This window comes from Geotrypetes seraphini, chromosome 2 (genome assembly GCF_902459505.1).
Source record: "Geotrypetes seraphini chromosome 2, aGeoSer1.1, whole genome shotgun sequence".
In the NCBI taxonomy this organism is placed as follows: Eukaryota; Metazoa; Chordata; class Amphibia; order Gymnophiona; family Dermophiidae; genus Geotrypetes; species Geotrypetes seraphini.
In genome coordinates, this window is record NC_047085.1 from 136727719 (window position 1) to 136751461 (window position 23743).

The following is a 23743-nucleotide window of genomic DNA, read 5'->3' on the forward strand; positions in this document are numbered from 1 at the left end:
TTAGAAGTTAGCATATACTTTGTTAAAAGTCCATTTCCCAAAAAGCAAGGTCTGGGGGTAGGGAACCTTGGGCTCAGCCTTCTCTGAGTTTCCTAGGGCTTGGGAACTGCAAGGAGTCTGAGTGGTAGGGAGAAAATCCCTTCTGGAGACCACAAACAGCAAAGGGGCGAACACTGGACGCTGTGAAACCAAAGAGAAGCCGGTATGAGGTCCTGAGGGGTCTATAGGGCCATCTGTCCAAGGATTTACCTCAGAGTTTGTGAATCTCCTGTGGAAAGCTTATTTGACAGCAGGGCTGTGGAGTCGGTAGATAAATGTTCCGACTCCGACTCAGTTTTTTGTACTTCTGACTCCGACTCCGCGTGAAACAAGATCTTCATCCGCATAAAAAGATGTTGTGCGTATGGTGGGAGAGCTTGGTTGGATGAATTTTTCGAGTCTACACCATGTGATTTCTACCAACGAGGTATTGAAAACCTTGTTGAATGTTGGAAATAAGTTGTAAACAACAACAAGGGAGAATACATTTATAAGTATTGGTGCTCCGAATTGTGCATTCAAGTTTCAAGTTTGACCTTTATTTGATGAATCGCTTATAACAATATCTAAGCGATGTACAGTGTTAAAAACCATCAGAATGTGGTAATACATTTAATTTACAATAGTCACTCAAAAGACATACAGAATTGGACGAACAGGAGGGGGTGGGAGGAAAGGGAAAAAGTTACAATGTTGTTCTTTGTTAGAAATTGACATCAAAGGGAAAGCACATTGGGTAGTAATGGGTTAGGATGAGATGGGAAGAATATGGGAGCCAAAAAAATGATATTTCATATGTCAAACGCATCTTGAAATAAGTACGTTTTTAAAATTTTCTTAAACGCAACGAGGTCTGTTTCGTTTTTAATGAAATTTGGAAGGGAGTTCCACATTGAAGGGGCTTTTACAGAAAATATATCATTTCGTCTTGTGCCTATGACTCTTAGCGAAGGGACTGAGAGCAATTGTGATGAAGAGGATCTTAAAGAGCGAGAAGATTTGTGTGGGACAATCATTTTTGCAATATATTGAGGTTCACTGAAGGTCAATGTTTTGTAAACCAGAAATAAAATTTTAAACGTAATTCGATGGGTTATAGGAAGCCAGTGTGATTTAATTAGTAAGGGGGAAACATGGTCAAATTTCTTTGCATTATGAATTAATTTGACTGCTGTATTTTGGATGATTTGGAGACGTCTATTTTCTTTTTGAGTTATGTTGATTAGAAGAGAATTGCAGTAGTCCAGTTTGGAAATAATAAGAGAGTGAACTAAAATATTGAGTGATTTAGTATCCAAGAAAGTAGAGATTGAGCGTAAAAGCCGTAGTCTGTAAAAGCATGATTTGACTATTACACTGATATGATCATGATAAGATAGATCTGCATCGATTATTACACCTAGGATTTTTAGCTTAGGTACCGATTCTATAGGAGTGTTGTCAAGTGTGAATGGTATTTTTTGGAATATGTCTCTTTTCCAAGTGAAAAGCATAGTTTTTGTTTTTTGAGTGTTTAGAGCCAGTTTGTTATTTTTTAGCCAGTTTTTAATTTTTTCTAATTTATCATTGATTATTTTTATTTCTACTATGTTTTCTGGGTTGAAAGGGTGCATTAGCTGAATGTCATCAGCGTAAGAAAAGGTTGTAAATCCTAGTGATTGTGACATGGTGATAAGTGGGGATAGGAAAATGTTGAATAGAAGAGGAGATAGTATTGATCCTTGTGGAACTCCAAAAGATGAAGAGAAGGTTTCAGAATAGGATTCATTGAATTTAACTCTAGAGAAACGATCCGATAGAAAGGATGTTAGCCATTGTAAGACTTGGCCCTCTATCCCTAGTGATTGCAGACGATTGAGAAGAATTTCATGATCTATGGTATCGAAGGCTGCGGATAGGTCTAGAGAAAAGAGAGCTACAGATTTGTGATGGTCAAGAAAGTAGTGAATGTTTGTAACGAGACCAATCATAGAATATTCGGTGCTGTGATATTTACGAAAACCTGTTTGGTTTGGATGTAACGCGTTAGAGGATTCAATGAAATCTGATAGTTGTTCGAAAACTAGTTTTTCCGTCAGTTTCATTAGGAAAGGTAGATTTGAGATGGGGCGGTAATTAGATGAGTCATCTTGACTGGACTTAAAGTTTTTTAATATTGGTGTTACAGTAGAGATTTTCCAAGTGGAAGGAACGGTAGCAGAAGATAGACATTTTTGAATGAGAGATAGAATAAAAGGACCAAAATAATAGAAATATTTTTTTATATAGAATGGCGGAATAATTTCTGTAGGAGAACCTTTTAAGTTGATTGATTTAAGGTGTCTTTCAATGTCATTTATACTTGGAATTTTGAAGTTTGTGCATTTGGCTGTAGGAATAGAGTTATTTGTAGATAAGTTTTCGAAAGCCGAAGAGATTAATGTGTTGGTCGAGAATGTTTGTCTTATTATTGATATCTTTTGGCAAAAGTAGTCAGCTAGTTCTTGTGCTGTTAGTATTGATTTTTGATTTGACATGTTTTTATTTTTTTCCGGGTTAACTGATTTTAGAATATTAAAGAGGACGGAAGTATTTTTTGCCTTTTGGATTTTGTTATTATAGAAAGATTTTTTTGCCTGGATAATTTCATGTTTATAGTAGAGAGAAGTGTCTTTAAATTTTTGGAGGTTGGTGATGGATTTTGAAGAGCGCCATTTCCTTTGCTTGCCATATAGTGAAGCACGTGTTCGTTTTGCGATTACGTGAGGCACTGCATGCATTGGTCTTTATTCTTACAGTAGAGAAGTCATTAATTATAACTTTTTGTGAATTGGGACATTTAAACTTGCTTTTTTTAAATTCCAATCTAAATTTAGTCGGAGTCGGTGCATTGCTTGGCGACTCCGACTCCAGGTACCCGAAATTTCCTCCGACTCTGACTCCTCGACTCTGACTCCGACTCCACAGCTCTGTTTGACAGGTATGGGATGTACTGCGCTGCCTGGGGCTTGCTAGCATTGGACCAGGAAGAAATCCCTCTTCTGGAGGTTTCTCCGCCGCAGAGAAAGACAATTCCCAGCCTAAGTGACCAAGTGGAGCATGACTGGGAGGATTGGTGGTCAGTCTCCAAGCTTTTATTATGCAAGGGCTCAGCTTCTTTCCTGTAGTATTCTGGTTCCCTGTCAGGGACTGGGAGTCAAGAGGTGATAGTTGCACTTGATCAGAGAGAAGATCCATCGGTGCAGTGGCTTTTCAAGCTGGCTACAGTCCCACATGTTATTACGGAGGCACTCGGGGAGTTGAAGTTGGAGCCCCAGAAACTATCCTCTTCACAGTGTATGGTCATAAGTGGCACAAATGCTTAAACCACCTTTTATCCTGCGCATCTGGACATCATCTTGCTGGTCACTGATCAGTGAGAGACTCCAGAAGGCTCCTTGAAGGTGGCAAAAACTATGTCCAAACTTTACCCTATGGCTCTGGAATTTCATCAACTGTTTAGTCAGTCAAAGGTGGATTCCTTGGTGGCTCAAGTAACTAGTGAGGGAGGAATGATGTTAAAGGATGCACAAGTTCACAAGATTGACATGGTGCTTAAGAGGCAATTTAAGTACTAGCTTTGAGGATCAAAGCTGCAGCAGCAGCCTCATTTGTGGCACATGCTGCTGTACATTGTTAAAACGCAGTCTTGCTGAGGAAGAGGAGGTCTGCCCCCAGCTGTGTTGGAATGGGTGGATTATGCACTCCCTCCAGGATTCCCTGTCTCCTGGTGGTCATAAGCAAGGTGTCTGTATATGCTGTTTCTGTCCATAGGACGCTCTGGATCAGTCAGTAGGTAGGCGATTCAGCATCCAAAGCCACTTTAAGCAGACTGCCCTTCAAAGGGCAGATGTATTTGGTAAAAGCTTAGATGACCTTATGGCCAGTAAGGCAGATTGCTGCCCTAAATCTCTGCCAGACATTGGCATTGACCCATTGGGGTAGATAGGAAATTTTCGTTCCTCGCAACATTCCCGCAAGTACTACACAAGTTCTTCCGCTCAAAGATCTTACTAGGGATCCAAACATTAAAAATATAATAGCTTTACTGGGTCAGACCAATGGTCCATCTAGCCCAGTAGCCCTTCTTTATAGTGGCCAATCCAGGTCACTAGCCTGGCAAAACCCCAAATAGTAACAACGTTTCATGTTATCATGTCGGTGCTGATGGGGCTAATTGTATTATGCATAGTATAAGGGGGGGTCCACTTTTACTTAAGACTTTAAAAAACACTAATATTATAGCTGAATAATAGACTTCCAAGATGTCACAATTACGCCAGTTCAGCAGCCGTGCCCCCACACATTGATGAGAGCCTGCTGACATTCTGGAGGGAATGAAAGCAAATTTCTTTTGGACTGCTAGGTCCTAAACCTTATTCGAGAGGTCACAAGGTTCTATCGTCCTCACTCAGATCTGTTCATCAATTCTCCGGCTAGCTGGAAAAAGAGGCCCAAGTCCAAGCGATGGTGCAATGTCTGTTGGACATTCAAGCTGTAGAACCAGTTCCCGAAGAAGAATTGGGCTCTTGCAGATACTCCGTATACTTCATAGTGCTCAAGAAAGGCACAAAAGACTGGAGACCGATCTTGATCCTAAAGTCCTTAAATGGGGTGCTGAGAATACTACGCTTCTACATGGAGATGATTTGGTCAGTCATTGTGGCGGTGGCTCTAGGGGAATTATTAGCCTCCTTAGATCTGACAGAGGCACACCTTCATATTCCCATTTTCCCGGACCATAGAAAATAGTTGAGATTCCATGTTCTTCAAAAGCATTTTCAGTTTGCGGCTCTAGCTTTCAGATTGGCAATGGTCTCATGCACCTTCACCAAAGTGATTGTGGTGGTCGCAGCTCACCTTCACAGGATAGGGATACAAGTACACCCATACCTGAACAATAGTCTGATCAGAGCTTCATCAAGGCTGGAGGGCGAGCAGGCAGTGAGACAAGTTGTGGATCTGGATAGTCAACTACAAGAAGAGTCATCTGGAGCCAACCCAATGCTCATATCTGGAGCCAATGTTCATATCAGCATGTTCAACACTTGTTTGAATTCTTGAATAGTGTGATTCTGGAGTTTTATGCTTGTCTTCGGAAAACGAAGTTGCCTTCCTCTAATGGGAGTTCTTTGTAGATTGTAGGATATATTGGACACAGTTCAGCCTGCCTTCCTTCCCTCCCAAGTGATGACTTGAAACTATATACCAACATACTTTAGGTGAGGGCCCTATGTGCAAGAGTGAAAGTACATGTCATATTTTTCTAGTTCTGAGCTCAGAGAGTTGTTCCTTCTTGATGCTGTTAGATGATGTTATCCATTTGTATCTGATTTATCTTACTGTCTGCAAAGAACCTTCATCACAAATAAGCAAAGGTGCTTCTCATTGTCATCTGATAAATACAAATTAAAACTTTTTTTTTCTTTTACTTGTAAAAAGGAACATCAGCTATGGCTGATTGTCAATTTAACCATCTTTCCCAGAGGTTCAAAACAGGTACATGCCACTTAAGTATGTTAAATGCGAAGTAATTAAATGTGTGTGTTCTGCTTGTTTGTTTTTTATTGGAATGGTGATGAGAATTTGGTAAAAGAACTGCTTCTGAATTTATTTAGGTCCCATGATGCACCAGCAGCCTCCTTCTCAACAATACAATATGCCTCAGGGAGGTGGGCAGCATTATCAAGGACAACAGCCACCTATGGGAATGATAGGTCAAGTTAACCAGGGAAATCATATAATGGGTCAGAGGCAAATCCCACCCTATAGACCACCTCAGCAAGGTAAATGTTCTGTCTTGTTCTTAGCAACTGGAGGAATGTGATTGTTTAATCTTGAATTCTGTTTTTAACCCAGTTTTAACAGAGTAAACCTTGATGATATCACACACTGGGCTCAGTCCACTCAGTTGTTTTCAGCATGCTCTTGTCCTCTGATACAGTGGTTGTTTTGTTGCAGAAAGAGAGCATGTTGACACAGCAAATAGGCTTAGGATGACTGAGATAGTGGCCCCAACTAAGAAACAGACAGTCTATTTTGGTAATATATACTTAAGGATGCCATTTGCCATTAGGTTACTAGTTTTTTCAATAAGTCTTAAGTCTATCATGCTCCTTCACCAAGCTAGTTCACTATGTGGTGATTGGAAAAGAGGGAATTTGTGCACTTTATTTCATAACACTGTGTGTAAATCAGATTTTCAGTAACATATACACTCGAATATAAACAAAAATTTGGGGGCCAAAAATGTGGATCTCTGTTTATATTCAGGTCCTTAGTCTGCGCGCTCTACCGGCCACCACCCGCCAGGCCTGTCTTAAACCCTGGTAATCCAGCAATAAGTCGAGACAGGAGCCTCCAGTGTCTGGGTCCGGACCACTTTCCGAAATTGTGCCGGCCTTGCTCCACTCTGACAGCGCGAGCGTTTAAGCGTCGCTGTCTTCTGTGGGAATCCATGTTCAAGATGGAAGCTGCGTTGGATCCTATAGCTTCGATATCGACTGGTGCTTCGACTCCATCTACGAAGCCCTCGGCCTCTCCGGCTGTTTCGAGTCTTCTGAAGCCGGCATCGTTCACGCTGGTTTCGGCCTCGACCTCGGCGCCGGTGCCTTCCTCCGTCTCCTCGGACCAGGCGCCGACCCCTACTGTTCCACCGGTGGTGCTCAAAGTGCCGAAGGCTGGCAAGCAGAAGCACTCGGCACCGAAGGAGCGCGGAGACCGTGCGGAAGGGCCCCCTTTTGGTGTGGATCCCTCCATATCGGCTTCGTTGCGGTCCCTTCTGGAGGCTCAGTTTGTGGAACTCATGAACACCATGGGACCCCGGCTGATTGCCTCGATCCAGGGTGACCTCCCAGTTCCGATTCCGAGGGGCGGGCCGCCCCCTCCGCCGCGCCGCTCGACCTCGTTGCTCGGCGAGGAGGAGCGGCGGTCAGCGTCCCGCGCCTCGAGGTCGGCCTCGGGTAGTGCCATGCCCCCCTTGGAGCCTACTGCCTCGAGGAAGGCCTCCTTTAGTGACATGCCTCCCTTAGAGCCTATTCCCTCGAGGAAAGCTTCCCTTAGTGACTTACCTCCTTTGGAGCCTGTTACTCCTCCCCATGAGTCGGTGTGGCGTCCACCTTCGAGGCCTCCCAGTCCTGGGCATAGCCGGAAGCAGGACGAGTTCTTCCGAACGCCCTATGAAGCCTGGGCGTCGTCGGGGGAAGCGACAAATCTTCCGCCTCTCCGATCTACGGCCTCGAGTCCTATCTGCTGTATGGAGACTTCGGGGGATCAGTATTCTACCAGACGGGCTCGATCCCCATCCAGACATCGTGAGGGGCATCGATCCAGGCACTCTTCGAGGCATTCCTCTAGACACTCGACCGTCTCTCCTCAGAAGAAATTGCCTCGTATGGGGTACTCTGCTTCGGCTGGGTCTCCTCCTCCGGGACCGGAGTTCGAGGACCCCAAAGTTTTTTACTCACCCTGTTGTTCTCAGGCCTCGGTGGAGCTCGAGGCCTCGACTTCTTCCAGCCCTTCTCGAAGGCCGGCGCTGGCAGACCAACTGTCTTTTTCCTCGTTCCTGAGGCAGATGGCGGATGACCTGGACATTACCCTCGATTCTGGCTCTCGATACTCTAAGGAGTACCTCGATACCATGCATTTGCCTCGTCCTCCAGCCGAGTCCTTACGCCTGCCGCTGCACAAGCTCCTCGACCAGACCTTCATGAGGTGTTTTGAGTCTCCGTACTCTATCCCTGCGGTCCCTGGGAAATTGGATGCTCGGTACCGCACGGTGCATCATAAGGGCTTCGAGGGACCTCAGCTTTCACATCAGTCCCTCCTGGTCGAATCCTCGCTCAAGCGGTCCCATCCGGCCCAGGTGTATGCTTCGGTGCCTCCAGGTCGCGAGGGCAGAACCATGGATAAGTTTGGTCGACGCATCTATCAGAATTCTATGATGGCGTTCCGAGTTCTGAATTATAATTTCCATTTTGCCACCTATTTGGAATTTTTTCTTCCTGTGCTTCAGAGGTTTACGCCCTACGTCGAATACCAGGCTCGTTTTGAGTTTGAGGAAGTGGTTGCTTCGCTGTCCCAGCTTCGACTTCAGTTGATGCAATCTTCCTATGATGCCTTCGAGCTCTCGGCCCGGGCGGCGGCCTGCTCTGTGGCGATGCGCCGGTTGGCCTGGTTGCGGACCATTGACATGGATCCGAATCTTCAGGACCGCCTGGCGAACGTCCCGTGTGCTGGGGCAGATCTTTTTGACGAATCCATCGAGACCGTCACGAAGAAACTGTCTGATCATGAAAAGTCCTTTCAGTCCATTCTTCGGCCGAAGCCTAAGCCTCAGTAGTCTCGACCCTCTCGACCGCCTTTAATATATCAACGGCGTTATCAACCGAGGCAAGCTCCACCTGCGAGGCAACCTGCGAAATGGCAGCCTCCTCAGAAAGCTCAACAAAAGCCTCAGCTGTCCACTGACCCCAAGGCTCCTCAGCCTTTTTGACTGTCCCTTCGAGAGCATAACCAGTCTCGTTCTGCCTCCCCCTGTTTTTCCCATCGGGGGGCGGCTCCATCATTTTTGTCATCGATGGGAGGCGATAACAACCGACCTCTGGGTCCTTACTATCATCAGGGAAGGGTACTCTCTTCAATTCCTTTGGGTCCCTCCGGACCACCCTCCAAAAGAGTATCCTTCCAACTTGACTCAGACCGCCCTTCTTCTTCAGGAAGCTCAGGCCTTGCTCCGGCTTCGTGCCGTCGAGCTGGTCCCTGTGGACCAACACAACCGGGGGTTTTACTCCCAGTACTTCCTTGTTCCGAAGAAGACGGGCAACCTGCGACCCATTCTGGATCTAAGGGTCCTCAACAAGTTCTTGGTCAAGGAGAGGTTTCGCATGCTGACCCTAGCTTCTCTTTATCCCCTCCTCGAGCAGAACGACTGGTTGTGCTCTCTGGATCTCAAGGAGGCCTACACTCACATTCCCATTCATCCAGCCTCTCGCAAGTATCTCAGATTTCGGGTGGGACATCTACATCTGCAGTATCGAGTGCTTCCTTTCGGCCTATCCTCGTCTCCCAGAGTCTTCACGAAGTGTCTGGTGGTGGTGGCCGTGGCACTCCGGAGCAGTGGTCTTCAGGTTTTTCCCTACCTCGACGACTGGCTCATCAAGGCCCCCTCGGGCCCGGAGGTCATCTCTGCGATCCTGGCCACTATCTCCTTCCTACAGAATTTGGGCTTCGAGATCAACTTTCCCAAATCTCATCTGCAGCCTACCCAGTCGCTCCCCTTCATCGGGGCGGTCCTGGATACCATCCGTCTCAGAGCATTCCTTCCTCCTCAGCGCATGGAGGCTCTTCTTCATCTCTGCCAGTCTGTGTCTTCTCGCCAGTCCATCTCAGCGAGACAAATGATGGTCCTCCTGGGGCACATGGCCTCTACAGTTCATGTGACGCCGTTTGCCAGACTCCATCTCAGAATCCCGCATTGGACCTGGCATCTCAATGGACTCAGGTGTCAGATCCATTGTCTTGACACATCCTCGTCACTCCTGCTCTTCGGCAGTCTCTACTTTGGTGGATGACCTCTTCGAATCTATCCAGAGGTTTGCTGTTTCACACTCCTCCCCACCAGAAGGTTCTCATGACCGATTCCTCGACCTATGCCTGGGGGGCACATCTGGATGGTCTTCGCACTCAGGGATTCTGGACCAGTGCAGACCGACTCCATCAAATCAATCTTCTGGAGCTCAGAGCCATCTTCAATGCTCTTCAAGCGTTTCAACATCTGCTTCACGACATGGTGATCCTCATTCGCACGGATAATCAGGTCGCCATGTATTATGTCAATAAGCAGGGGGGCACGGGCTCGGCCTCCCTCTGCCAGGAAGCTCTCAAAGTCTGGGATTGGGCGGTTCGCCACAATGCCTTCCTCAAGGCTGTCTACATTCAGGGGAAGGACAATGTCTTGGCAGACAACTCGAGTCGTCTACTCCAGCCTCACGAATGGACTCTTCATTCCAACCCCCTTCATCAGATCTTTGCACAGTGGGGGACGCCTCAGATAGACCTCTTTGCGGCTCCCCACAACTTCAAGCTGCCTCAGTTTTGCTCCAGGATTTACACTCCTCATCGCCTCGAGGCAGATGCCTTCCTGCTGGATTGGGGGAATCGCTTTCTGTATGCGTTTCCTCCAATTCCTCTCATTCAAAAGACTCTGGTCAAGCTGAAGTCCGACCATGCCACCATGATTCTGATAGCTCCTCGGTGGCCCAGGGAACCTTGGTTCTCCCTTCTACTTCAACTCAGCAGCAGGGAGCCGGTCCTTCTTCCAGTGTTTCCTTCACTGCTTACTCAACATCAAGGATCACTGCTTCATCCCAACCTGCACTCTCTCCACCTGACAGCTTGGTTCCTCTCAACATAACTCCTCACCAGTTTTCCCAGGCGGTGAGGGATGTCTTGGAGGCTTCCAGGAAGCCTGCTACTCGTCAATGCTACTCCCAAAAATGGACTAGATTTTCTTCATGGTGTAATTCCAACTCTACGGAGCCTCGGCGAGCCTCTCTATCCTCTGTGTTGGACTATCTTCTACACCTGTCTCAGTCTGGTCTCAAGTCAACCTCTATACGAGTTCACCTGAGTGTGATTGCAGCTTTCCATCAGCTTCTAAAGGGGAAACCTCTCTCTGCTCATCCTGTGGTTTCCAGATTTATGAAAGGACTTTTTCATGTCAATCCTCCTCTCAAACCGCCTCCAGTGGTTTGGGATCTCAATGTTGTCCTTTCTCGACTTATGAAACCTCCTTTTGAGCCTCTCAACAAGGCTTCCCTCAAGTTTCTCACTTGGAAAGTGGTTTTCCTAGTGGCCCTCACTTCTACTCGCAGGGTCAGTGAGCTTCAGGCCTTGGTGGCGGACCCGCCTTTCACAGTATTCCATCAAGACAAGGTGGTCCTCCGCACTCATCCTAAATTCCTACCTAAAGTGGTTTCTGAATTTCATCTCAACCAATCCATTGTACTTCCAGTGTTTTTCCCTAAGCCTCATTCTCATCCTGGAGAATCTGCTCTTCACACTCTGGACTGTAAATGTGCTTTGGCTTTCTACCTGGATCGCACCAAACCACACAGAACTGCTCCTCAACTTTTTGTCTCCTTTGATCCAAACAAGTTGGGACGCCCTGTCACAAAGCGCACCATCTACAACTGGTTGGCAGCTTGTATCTCTTTCTGCTATGCCCAGGCTGGATTACCCCTTCCCTATAAGGTCACAGCCCATAAGGTCAGAGCAATGGCAGCTTCTTTAGCCTTCCTCCGATCGACACCGATTGAGGAGATTTGTAAGGCTGCCACTTGGTCCTCGGTTCATACATTCACCTCTCATTATTGTCTGGATACTTTCTCCAGAAGGGATGGACAGTTTGGCCAGTGTTACAAAATTTATTCTCCTAAGTTGCCAACTCTCCCACCATCCCATTGAGGTTAGCTTGGAGGTCACCCACTAGTGAGAATACCTGCCTGCTTGTCCTGGGATAAAGCAATGTTACTTACCGTAACAGTTGTTATCCAGGGACAGCAGGCATCTATTCTCACGTCCCACCCACCTCCCCTGGGTTGGCTTCTCTGCTAGCTACCTGAACTGAGGAGACACACCCGAACCATCGGGCGGGAAGGCACTGGCGCATGCGCGGTGCGGGCATCTCGAAACTTCTAAGTTTCTTCAAGCAAGACATGCTTGTGAGACGTCCGTATCGGGGCTCTGTCGGATGACATCACCTACTAGTGAGAATAGCTGCCTGCTGTCCCTGGATAACAACTGTTACGGTAAGTAACATTGCTTTCTTTGCTCCTGCTCCGTGCAGAGCCACAATCAGAATGGCTGCATGAGTTCCCTGGGAAGTCTCGTGAGACTGTGAGAATTCATGAGACTGCCCTGGGAACTTACATAGCCATTACTGATTGCGGTTCCGCACGGGGCTGGAGCGAAGAAATATCATAGTAACATAGTAGATGACGGCAGATAAAGACCCGAATGGTCCATCCAGTCTGCCCAACCTGATTCAATTTAAATTTTTTTTTTTTTTTTTTTAATTTTTTCTTCTTAGCTATTTCTGGGCACCACCTCTCTCGGGAGCGCATTCCAGGCATCCACTACCCTCTCCGTAAAGTAGAATTTCCTAACATTGCCCCTGAATCTACCACCCCTCAACCTCAAATTATGTCCTCTGGTTTTACCATTTTCCTTTCTCTGGAAAAGATTTTGTTCTACATTAATACCCTTCAAGTATTTGAACGTCTGAATCATATCTCCCCTGTCTCTCCTTTCCTCTAGGGTATACATATTCAGGGCTTCCAGTCTCTCCTCATACGTCTTCTGGCGCAAGCCTCCTATCATTTTCGTCGCCCTCCTCTGGACCGCCTCAAGTCTTCTTACGTCTTTCGCCAGATACGGTCTCCAAAACTGAACACAATACTCCAAGTGGGGCCTCACCAATGACCTGTACAGGGGCGTCAACACCTTCTTCCTTCTACTGACCACGCCTCTCTTTATACAGCCCAGCATCCTTCTGGCAGCAGCCACTGCCTTGTCACACTGTTTTTTCGCCTTTAGATCTTCGGACACTATAACCCCAAGGTCCCTCTCCCCGTCCGTGCATATCAGCTTCTCTCCTCCCAGCATATACGGTTCCTTCCTATTATTAATCCCCAAATGCATTACTCTGCATTTCTTTGCATTGAATTTTAGTTGCCAGGCATTAGAACATTCCTCTAACTTTTGCAGATCCTTTTTCATATCGCTTCTGCCCTGCTTCACTACTAGCCCATGAGGATTCAAAAAGTATGTTGTAGAGGGGTCCAGGAGGCAGGGTGGTTAAAATTTGGCTGGGACAGGATGCTGGACAGATTGCTCCTGTCCTAGCTCATCACTGAGCCACCAGAGCTTAAGGGAGGCCTGCACTGGGCATCAGACACTGGGTGCAGAGCTGGACAGGAAAGGAAGGAGAGCTGGGTGCAAGGCAGGGCAATTGAATATAAATCCACTGGTTTATATTTGAGTGAACCTTTTCCCCCTTTTTTGTGGGGGATAAAGGTTACCTCGGTTTATAATCTGATTGGTTTATATTCGAGTATATACGGTAAATCTGCAGACGTATTGAAAACAAGGCAACCACAATACACTTAACCATACTCTAATGTTGTTGTCTGCCTTGTAAAATACAAGACACCAAATTGGAATGAAACATAATGGTTGTTCAGGATATATTTAGCAAAATAATTGTTTTAAAGCAGTTTACAAATTAGCAAAATTAACAAAAATTTAGCTAGATAACAAAAAGATACAAATTTAGCAAAACTTAGAAAATTAACAAAATTTGGCAAATTATATTAAAAAAAGAATAAATTTATAATCCAGCAAAAGCCTGCTCTAAAGTCCAAGTTTTCAAAAGCTTGTGAAAACTGGAAAAGTTGCAGACATTAGGAGGTAGAGAATTCCATAATGAAGTACCGTATTTTCACGCATATAACGCGCGCGTTATACACAGTTTTTACAAACCGTTCATAACCTTGCGCGTTATATGCATGAGCGCGTTGTACAAAATTTTTTTGCATAGTTCCCCCCCCCAACGTCCGATTTTCCCCCCCCTCACAGGACCGCTCGCACCCCCATCCTGAAGGACTGCTCGCACGCACTCCCACCCGCACCCCCACAGCCTCCCGACCCCCCCCATCATGTAGAAGCTCCTACCGGAGTCCTGCTGCTTCCTCTTGGCGGTCCCGGCCCTTCTGTGAGCCCTGCGCCTGCGCTGCTTCTTCCAGCGGTCCAGCTCTTTCTCTGACATCAAGCCCTCTTGCCCTGCCGACTCCCCGACACGATCGGGGCAAGAGGGAGCTCAAGTCCTCTTGCCCCAGCCAACCGCGGCACCCCCGACACGATCGGGGCAAGAGGGAGCTCAAGGCCTCTTGCCCCCCCGACTCCCCGACACGATTCTCATGAGAATCTCGGAGAGGGTGAGATCAGAAGGCCTGATCATGCGCAGATGCTCAAGGCTCAGCAGCAGACCGGCGGCAGGCACTTTTATCATCAGCGGTGTAGGGGTAAGGACAGGACCAGTCAGGGAGGGGGGGGAAGAGGCGATAACAGCGCCGGTGGCCTCGGGTGGAGCATGGGAGTCGGGGTGCGTCCGGCAGGAGTGAGCCAGCACTTGAGAGTCCAAGCAGAGGGGGTAGTGGCATCCGGGGGGGGGGGGGGGTGCAGCGTCCGGGAGCGGCAGAGCCAACAGTGTCCAGTCGGGCTCTGTGGCGGCGGTGGCGGTGTTTGCTTAGCGAGCACCACTCGCAGTGAGAGGCAGCGAACAGCAGCAGAGGAGGAGAATTGGAGGAGCCGTGTGGATGGCAGAGGCAGCGGTGGAGGCGTCCCTAATGGTAATTAAGTTTTTGGGGATGTGGAACGAATTGTTCAAGTTTACACTAACTCTTATGGGAAAAGTTGCTTTGATATACGAGTGTTTTGGTTTAAGAGCATGCTTCTGGAACGAATTATGCTCGTAAACCAAGGTACCACTGTATTTAAAATTGAGACCTATTGCTTAATTTTAAATTATAAATCGGCTGAATGTGCTAGACAGTACCTAAATATAAGGAAAATTTTAAATGATTTTTCATGTACAAAGTTAAAGAAAACATTTGCTATATAAAGTGAGAAAAGGTTAATGGAATATCTTGTTGGAATAATGGGGAGATGAAGCTAGGGATGTGTGAGTTTTATTTCTCGTAATTTCATCAGAGATTGTTTTCTCATTTATTAACCAGTTTAGTGCTAATGTATTAACATCTGAACTGATTGTGGATTTTCAGGCCCCCCACAGCAGTATTCAGGCCAAGAAGACTATTATGGGGACCAATACAGTCATGGTGGACAAGGTCCTCCAGAAGGCATGAATCAGCAATATTATCCTGACGGTAATCTCTTATAATATTAACTTTTCCATTTCCCATGCCTTGATTATTCTTGATGTTACTCAGACTAGTGGAGTATGAAGGGAACTACATATTCTTTATGAAAACTTTCATAAGTGGAGGGGAAAAAATTAAAGTCATGCTGTTTTTATACAGTTTTTTATAGTCTTATCTGATAGTAAATAACTTATAAAGAGACATAGGGATCCTTTTACTAAGGTGCGTAGCCGTTTTAGCACACGCTAAAATGGCTAGCGCACCTTAGTAAAAGGACCCATAGCCATTTACTGTGCCTTGTGTCCCTTGCATATTTTTCACATTCTGTAATTATTTTTTATGTTAAATTTGTGGATTTTGACCCTTTTTTATTGAACAGGTCTTTAATATATTGTAAGCTTTGAAAATCAAATTTTAATTTATGCTAGAGTGTATGTTTTTTGTCATTTTATTGTTATATGATATTATGTATGTGAATTTTGGAACCCGTTCTGGGCTCTTTTGGGAGGATGGGCTAAAAAATTGAGTAAATAAATAATTGAAAATTCTTTAATTTAGAAGCTTATTCATTGATCTAAAGAATACCCACTCTATTTTCAACATTAGAAATGGTAGAAATATTCAGTAAAGCCCAGATTCTATATAGTACGACATAAGTTGCATGTGCAACTTAATTGTTTAATAAGCTAATCGGTGCTGATAATTGGCCGTTAATAATTGATGCTAATTGGCACTAATTAGAAATTATGCTCACAACTTTCTAAGTGCATTCTATAAAGTGGTAGTGTAAATTCTAGTGTGTGAATCTCAAAGGGGGGGGGCATGGTCAGGGGAGGAGCATGGGCAGATTGTGGGCTTTGAAGTTAGGTGCACTGTTATAGAATATGCCGATTATGCACACATCTTAAAACACAGGTATTTAGGCCTGGTTTATATATATATATATATGTATGTTTGTGTGCCTAAATATTAGTCATGCGAACGGGTAAGTGCCTTTTATAGAATCATACTAAGCACCATTCTAGTTGATGTCCATTTTTTAGGCACCTTATATAGAATTTGAGGGTGAGTTGTTAAGAATAAAAAACTAAAAAGTCTTAGGGCTAGATTTACTAAGCCTACCGACTGTGTTTGCGATCGTGTACCTACCCTATTTTCCTCTGACCCGATTCACTAACCTCGGTGCCGATCATCCACCGATCTGATCCGTGCATGCAAATGACGTGGAACGGCAAGCAAAGTAGGAAGGATGCAATTCACAAAACAATTTCAGCAACACCGACCGGGCTGCCCGATCAAAAAAAACAAGCAACTGCTGAGGACCAGTTGCTTGTTTAAAAAACCCTGCTCTCTGCCCCGATTCTCCTGCTCTCTGCCCCGATCTCCTGCTTTCTGCCCGAACTCCATGGTTTTAACCCACGGTGCAGCCCCGCTTTCAACCCGCGGATTAAAACCACGGGCTCGTGAAAGTTTCCAGCTTTTTGATAACAAAAAAAAAAAAAGTTTCAAGCTCTATCTTCTCGGTGAGCATGTGCAGACTATCTGTAGGCAAAGGAGATGATCTGCGCTTGCGTCAGGATCACTGGAGAGCGGTCGGTGCGGGGTGGAGGAGGGCATGCCTACAATCGCCCCCATTTGCATGAGGACGTGTTGAGAATTTGTCAGCCTGCCACGGATTGGACACGATCGGGAAGGTAAGTGAATCTAGCTCCTAATCCTAGGCTCAGTACATGGTGGAAGCTCCTTTTGCAGCAATAATAGCTATGAGTTATTTGAGTCTCTTATCAATTTTGCACAATGGGATGGTGCAGGATTTGCCATTTCTTAGCAGAATAACTCAGTCTGTGAAGTAAGCTAAGGATCATTTGTGGTATGTAGTCTTCATTTTGCCATAGATTTGGGTCCAGGCTTTGACAGATCCATTCAGGAGCCTTCAATTTTTCTTGCTGAGCCATTGTTGCTTTTGCTTAATGATTCTGAAAAATGAATCTTCTGTCCAGTTGCAGATCTGTGACTGATTGGAGCATGTGTTTCTTCAGGATCTGCCTGCATTTTGAATCATCCATTCTTCCCTCAATCTTCCCTGACCCCACAGCTGCATTACATATCCCCAACATAGTACTGTCTCTACCATGCTTTCACTCTAGTGATGGTATCATCAGGATAGTGTGCTGTGTTTGTATTATGCCACATTGTGCCTATCATTGAAACAAACAAAAAAATCAGTTTTGGTTACATCAGAGCATAAAAACCACCTCCCATGTGCATACCAGATTCTGCTTCTTTAAAACCAGAGGACATAATTTGAGGTTGAGGGGTGGTAGATTCAAAGGCAATGTTAGGAAATTCTACTTTACGGAGAGGGTGGTGGATGCCTGGAATGGGCTCCCAAGAGAGGTGGTGGAGAGTAAAACTGTGACTGAGTTCAAAGAAGCATGGGATGAACACAGAGGATCTAGAATCAGAAAATAATATTAAATATTGAACTAAGGCCAGTACTGGGCAGACTTGCACGGTTTGTGTCTGTGTATGGCCGTTTGGTGGGGGATGGGCTGGGGAGGGCTTCATTGGTTGGGAGGGTGTAGATGGGCTGGAGTAGGTTTTGACGGAGATTTCGGCAGTTGGAACCCAAACACAGTACCGGGTAGAGCTTTGGATTCTTGCCCAGAAATAGCTAAGAAAAAAATTTAAAAATTTAAATTGAATCAGGTTGGGCAGACTGGATGGACCATTCGGGTCTTTATCTGCTGTCATCTACTATGTTACCTATGCAACAGCATCAAGAGCTTTTCCTTCCTGCCCCACTCCCTTACGGCCCCTGTTTGTGGATTAATCTTTAAATTAAGTCAACATTTTCCCCAGTGACTGCCAGAGTCTCTTGTAGTTTTTAAGCCGTTATCTAGGAATTTTTTAAGAGAAGTGACACAGGATATTTAAAATCACTGTAAGGGCCCGTGGTGAGGGGCCTAGGATTTGCTCTATTTGTTGCCCTGCTAAACCACTTTCATTTTTTCATTTTTGGTTGGGAAAATCATTGAATTTTGCTAGCGTTGCTACCTCTGTTGCTGCCTCGTTGGGGGGGGGGGGGGAGGAAGGAGTTATGTGGTCAGGACATGAAAACCAAGAAAAATTAACTGTTAGGGCTGCAGTTTGCAGACTCCTGTTTTAATATAATCTTAGGCCTCACAGCACCCTTCCTACTGACTTTTGGAAATCATGCTGTTTCCACTCTACAGTGGTGATATTGAAATTTTACAGCCTTCTTTCAATCTGTACTTTAGAAATAACTTCTCATGTTTTTTTTTCTTTTTAAACTCCATGTTTGACATGTTTAGGCCTTTTTAAATTCACTTTATACACAAACTGATTCTTCAGTTGTATTCAGGTGGGCTGTATTTAATCGGGGCCTTATTATGGCAATTTTTGGAACTGGAGCTAATTTGGGTTTGCTTTAATAAAGATATACAATTGAGACCTTTTGTTTTTTTATGATAAATTACTTTTTGAACAAATTTATCATTGATTTTTCACATTGAAAGCATAACATATATTGTGTAGATCTGTGAAACTTCTACTTTACTGTGTTCCTAAATTATTGTTGACAGAATGTGAAAAATGTGTATAATACCCGTGTTTCCCCAAAAATAAAACATTGCCTTATATTAATTTACTGTCTTATATGGTCTTGTTTTCAGGGTAGATCTTATTTTTTTTTTCATGTACAATGATAATCTCTCCTTTCCTCTCCACCACAATTCTTCCTCTTTCCTTTCTTTTCCCCCACATTTGCAGCATCTTTCCTCCCCTCTCACCAATCCCGTTGTGCCTTCCCTCTGCAGCATCTTTCTATCCTTCCCTGCCTCCCTCCCATCCCCCCGTGCAGCAGAACCTTTGCACAGTATCTTTCTATCCCTCCCTCTCATCCCTTGTGCAGCAGAACCCTTGTACAGCTTCTATCCCTCCCTTCCTCCCATCCCCCCATGCAGCATCTTTATATCCCTCCCTCCCATCCCCCATCATCACGCAGCCGAATCCCCGCTGACCCTTCCATCTCTCCCTCCCATCTGAACCCCGCCGACTACGAGACTGACATATCTTCTTCAAAACAGTAGCACGATGAACCTCAACAAGGCTAAGCAAGAGGATTCAAAAGGAAACTGCGACCTTTAGGAGATAAGGAGTCCAAATGGACTCCCCATACAAGCATAAAATGACGTTGGTGATGAGGGCGACCAACGGCCTCTCAGGCCTTCCACGTGGCCAAAGTATGCACCAGAGCTCTCCAGGTCCAAAAAGAGGGAAGCTCAGAAACAGTCCAGGATTGCAAAATACATTTGTGAGCAAGAAAACACACCTTACGACACCAGAGGGGACCCCCCCTTAGGAAGGCCACGAAAAGCCCCCAGGCAGATCAAGAACCAACTGCTCCACTGTACCCACAATTGTTCTCAAAAATAAGCCTCGGAAGTAATGAACGATAGACTTCCAAAAAACTTGTATAGTCTAACAATCCCAAAAGGAATGAGCTAAAGTATTGGGATCCCAGCCACATTTCAGGCATGGGGGGAGTCAGTATCTCCTATTTTATGCAATTGGACTTGAGTATAATAGGCCCTATAGATCACTCTGACATAACACTTGCGATACACTGCTCCCGATATCAAGCTAGGGACCCCCCACAGGGCTCGCAAAATATCCCAAGCACTAAGATTGATGCGAAGTTCATGACCCCAGCTCTCTCGAAGATGCGATACCTCTTTAGGGCCCGTAAGCTCCAATAAGGCCCTATACAATGCTGACACTGAAGTAGAATGAACCACCACCCCTTCAAAAAAAGCCCAAAGACGCACCCCCATCGGTAGAGCAAGCCGATCCTGCGGAAGAGAAAGAATATAATGCTTCACTTGACAATAGGCAAAAGTATCATCCCAGCACCCACCCAAGCGATCCCCAAAAGCAGCAAGAGGTTTCAAACAGCCCTCCTCAGTCAACAGATGTTCCACGAGACGAAATCCGCGAGTAGCCCAGCTGAGAAAAGCAGGGTTATCCCGGCCCGGAGGAAAGGCCAAGTTCTCACGGAGGGGAAGTTGATTTGATACATGCGGGTCCCCTCCCAATCTGCCAATCAAGCTCCACCACACAGCGCGCATAGATTTCAAAAGAACACACGCACGGAACTCAGTGGGAAGCTTCTTAGTAGGTAAATGTAAGAGACTATACAAAGAATGAGGATCATAAAATGCACGTTCAAAATCCAAAGGAGTATGCTGATGTTCTCCCAGCAACCAGTCTTTCAGATGCCAGTAAACAGGCTTCATTGTAAAGGCCAAAATCGGGAAGTCTGAGGCCCGCCTGTTTCCAGCCACCCACCAAATATTGAAAGCGAACTTTCGGTTTATGCAAATTCCAGCAAAAACGGGACAATAAATGGTGCAGACGTGTAAGATCCTTCTTCAACAAACAAAGTGGCAAAGTTTGTAACACATACAGCCAACGTGGAAAAATCACCATGCGAATTAAAGATATACGGCCCATCAGGGTCAGAGGGAGGTCACCCCAGGCCTCAAGTTGGACCCTAGTATCAGCCAAAAGCTTAGGAATATTAAGCGAATAAAGCTGAGTCATGGAGACCGAAAGATAGATCCCCCCAAATACCGAAAGGAGCCCGGGGGTCCATCGTAAAGGAAAGGAAGCGCCCCACTGAACCTTCAAGGCTGGGGAGGAAGTCAAGGCCTCAGATTTGATCAGATTCAAACAGAAACCAGCGCAGTCTCCATATTCTCTAATAGTCTCCAAAAGAGCCTGCAAAGAAGGATAAGGGTCCATCAGAAAAGCCAAAAAATCATCCGCGAAAGCAGCAATTATAAAGTTCTGAGCCTCTAACTGAACACCCTGAATAGCTGGATTCGAATAGACATCACGGAGGAGGGGGGTCAAGCGCCAATACGAACAATAAAGGGGACAAAGGATACCCCTGGCTGGTTCCTATATGGATCTCAAATAAAGAAGAGCGACAACCATTTACCTACAGAGCAGCTTGGAGAATAGCATAGAGTGCACGGATTGCCAAGACAAAACGGCCCTGAAAATCATATTTAGCCAGAGTAGCAAAGAAGAAATCCCAGCGAGCGCGGTCGAATTCCTTCTCAGCATCAAAATTAATAAGAAGAGAAAGCGCCGCGACTCTCGAGCTATAGGCCAAGGATGTTAAAATTTTGCGCAAGTTTTTTGCCACCGAGCGACCCTGAACAAAACCGACCTGAGACTCGTGAAGAAGAAGAGGTAACACCCGGGACAATCGGTTAGCCAGAATCTTCACCAAAAGTTTGACATCAAAATTAAGTAACGAAATAGGTCTATAAGATTCCGGGATAGTAGGATCTCTCCTGGGTTTCGGAAGAACAATAATCAGAGCTTAGCCAGCGGCGACACAATTTCAGGCTTCAGAAGTTTATAGAATTCGGTTCTATAACCATCGACCCCAGGGGCTTTCAAAGTAGGACTTTGTGCGATAGCAAGTTCCACATCTCCGGCCTCAACAGGCGCGTTCAACCAGGCATTCTGCTCTTCAGTAAGACAAGGGAAAGCAAGTCCATCCAAGTAGAGTTCCCCAGGAAGCCTCAAAGCCGGAGGTGGAGCATAGAGCATAAAAACGTCAAAAGACATCACATATATCAGTATCACTAGTGACCCGTCCGGACTCTGCAGTAGCAAGATGCAAAATCTTCTTACGGCTCTCCTGTTGCGAGACCAAACGGGCCAAAAGTTTCCCCCTCTTATTACCGTAAACATATAAGCGAGCGACTTAGTTGCCTGTTGATGTAAGATCTCATTGACCGCCATCTGCAAAGAGAGCAAACTCTGCTTGTTACTTGAAGTAGGGTGAAGACCAAAAGCACACTGCGCTCTCATCAGCTATCCTGACAAATGAAACATCTCCCTATCACGCTTCTTCTGCACCCGGCTGACATAACTAATAATAACTCCCTGAAGGACCGCCTTCGCTGCTTCCCAGTATAAAACTGGGTTCTCCACATGCATAGTGATTTGAGGCTTGTAATAAAGATGTTCATATAACTTTGTAGCTTTTTCAAGTGGATATTTCAGGTTATAGTTTTTGAAACAGCAAATGAATGTCTATGTTTTATTCATACATCTTTAAATCTGTCCAGTTATACTGGATTTAATCTTCATCTTTCAATGCCAAGAAAGTGACTAATTGATTATTCAGAGTATTCCCACAAAGCGATGTAGCATGTGGTCCCTTCTCCCTCTACCTTCTGGCTGGGTGAGCATTTAGTCACCCATACCACTGGAGTGCAATTAACAAATACAAGCTAAAATTCTTAGACACCCTGTTTCTGTGCTTAGAGAATCTCCTCTGGTGCTCCCAGGACAGTGAACATGTTTACCGTATTTTCTCGCATATAACGCGCGCGTTATACGTGGTTTTTACGTACCGCGCACACCCTTGCGCGTTATATGCGTGAGCGCGTTGTACAAAATTTTTTTTTACATAGTTCCCCCCCCCCCACGTCTGATTCACCCCCCCCCCCCGCAGGACCGCTCGCACCCCCACCCCGAAGGACCGCTCGCACGCACTCCTACCCGCACCCTCACCCCCACCCTGAAGGACCGCTCGCACCCCCACAGCCTCCCGACCCCCCCCATCATGTAGAAGCTCCTACCGGTGTCCTGCTGCTTCCTCTTGGCGGTCCCGACACGATCGGGGCAAGAGGGAGCTCAAGCCCTCTTGCCCAAGCCAACCGCGGCACCCCCGACACGATCGGGGCAAGAGGGAGCTCAAGCCCTCTTGCCCCCCTGAGTCCCCGACACGATCGGGGCAAAAGGGAGCCCAAGCCCTCTTTCCCCGCCGACTCCCCAACTCCCCGACAATATCGGGCCAGGAGGGAGCCCAAACCCTCCTGGCCCTGGCGACCCCCCCCCCCCCCCCGCTAGTTGTTCGGGCCAGGAGGGAGCCCAAACCCTCCTGGCCACGGTGACCCCCCTACCCCCACCCCGCACTACATTACGGGCAGGAGGGATCCCAGGCCCTCCTGCCCAAGACGCAAACCCCCCTCCCCCCAACGACCGCCCCCCCAAGAACCTCCGACCGCCCCCCCAGCCGACCCGCGACCCCTCTGGCCGACCCCCACGACACCCCCACCCCCCTTCCCCATACCTTTGTATAGTTGGCTGGACAGACGGGAGCCAAACCCGCCTGTCCGGCAGGCAGCCAACGACGGAATGAGGGCGGATTGGCCCATCCGTCCCAAAGCTCCGCTTACTGGTGGGGCCTAAGGCGCCTGGGCCAATCAGAATAGGCCCGGGAGCCTTAGGTCCCACCTGGGGGCGGGGCCTGAGGCACATGGGCTCAACCCGACCATGTGCCCAAGGCCCCGCCCCCAGGAGGGACCTAAGGCACCCGGGCCTATTCTGATTGGCCCAGGCGCCTTAGGCCCCACCAGTAGGCGGAGCTTTGGGACGGATGGGCCAATCCGGCCTCATTCCATCGTTGGCTGCCTGCCGGACAGGCGGGTTTGGCTCCCGTCTGTCCGGCCAACTATACAAAGGTACGGGGAAGGGGGGTGGGGGTGTCGTGGGGGTCGGCCAGGGGGGTCGAGGGTCGGCTGGGGGGCGGTCAGAGGTTCTTGGGGGGGGCGGTCGTTGGAGGGAGGGGGGTTTGCGTCGAGGGCAGGAGGGCCTGGGATCCCTCCTGCCCGTAATGTAGTGGGGGTAGGGGG

General features: G+C 46.7%; 1 protein-coding gene across 3 annotated transcripts in view; it reads left to right on the forward strand.

The window, feature by feature from the left end:
- Positions 1-23743, forward strand: part of SS18 (SS18 subunit of BAF chromatin remodeling complex) — a 145534-nt gene that overhangs the window by 83338 nt on the left and 38453 nt on the right. For all 3 annotated transcript variants that reach the window (XM_033933823.1, XM_033933822.1, XM_033933824.1), the window contains exons 6-7: positions 5676-5843; positions 14901-15005. In XM_033933823.1, coding sequence (XP_033789714.1) covers positions 5676-5843; positions 14901-15005 — 273 coding nt within the window. The remainder of the gene's footprint in view (positions 1-5675; positions 5844-14900; positions 15006-23743) is intronic.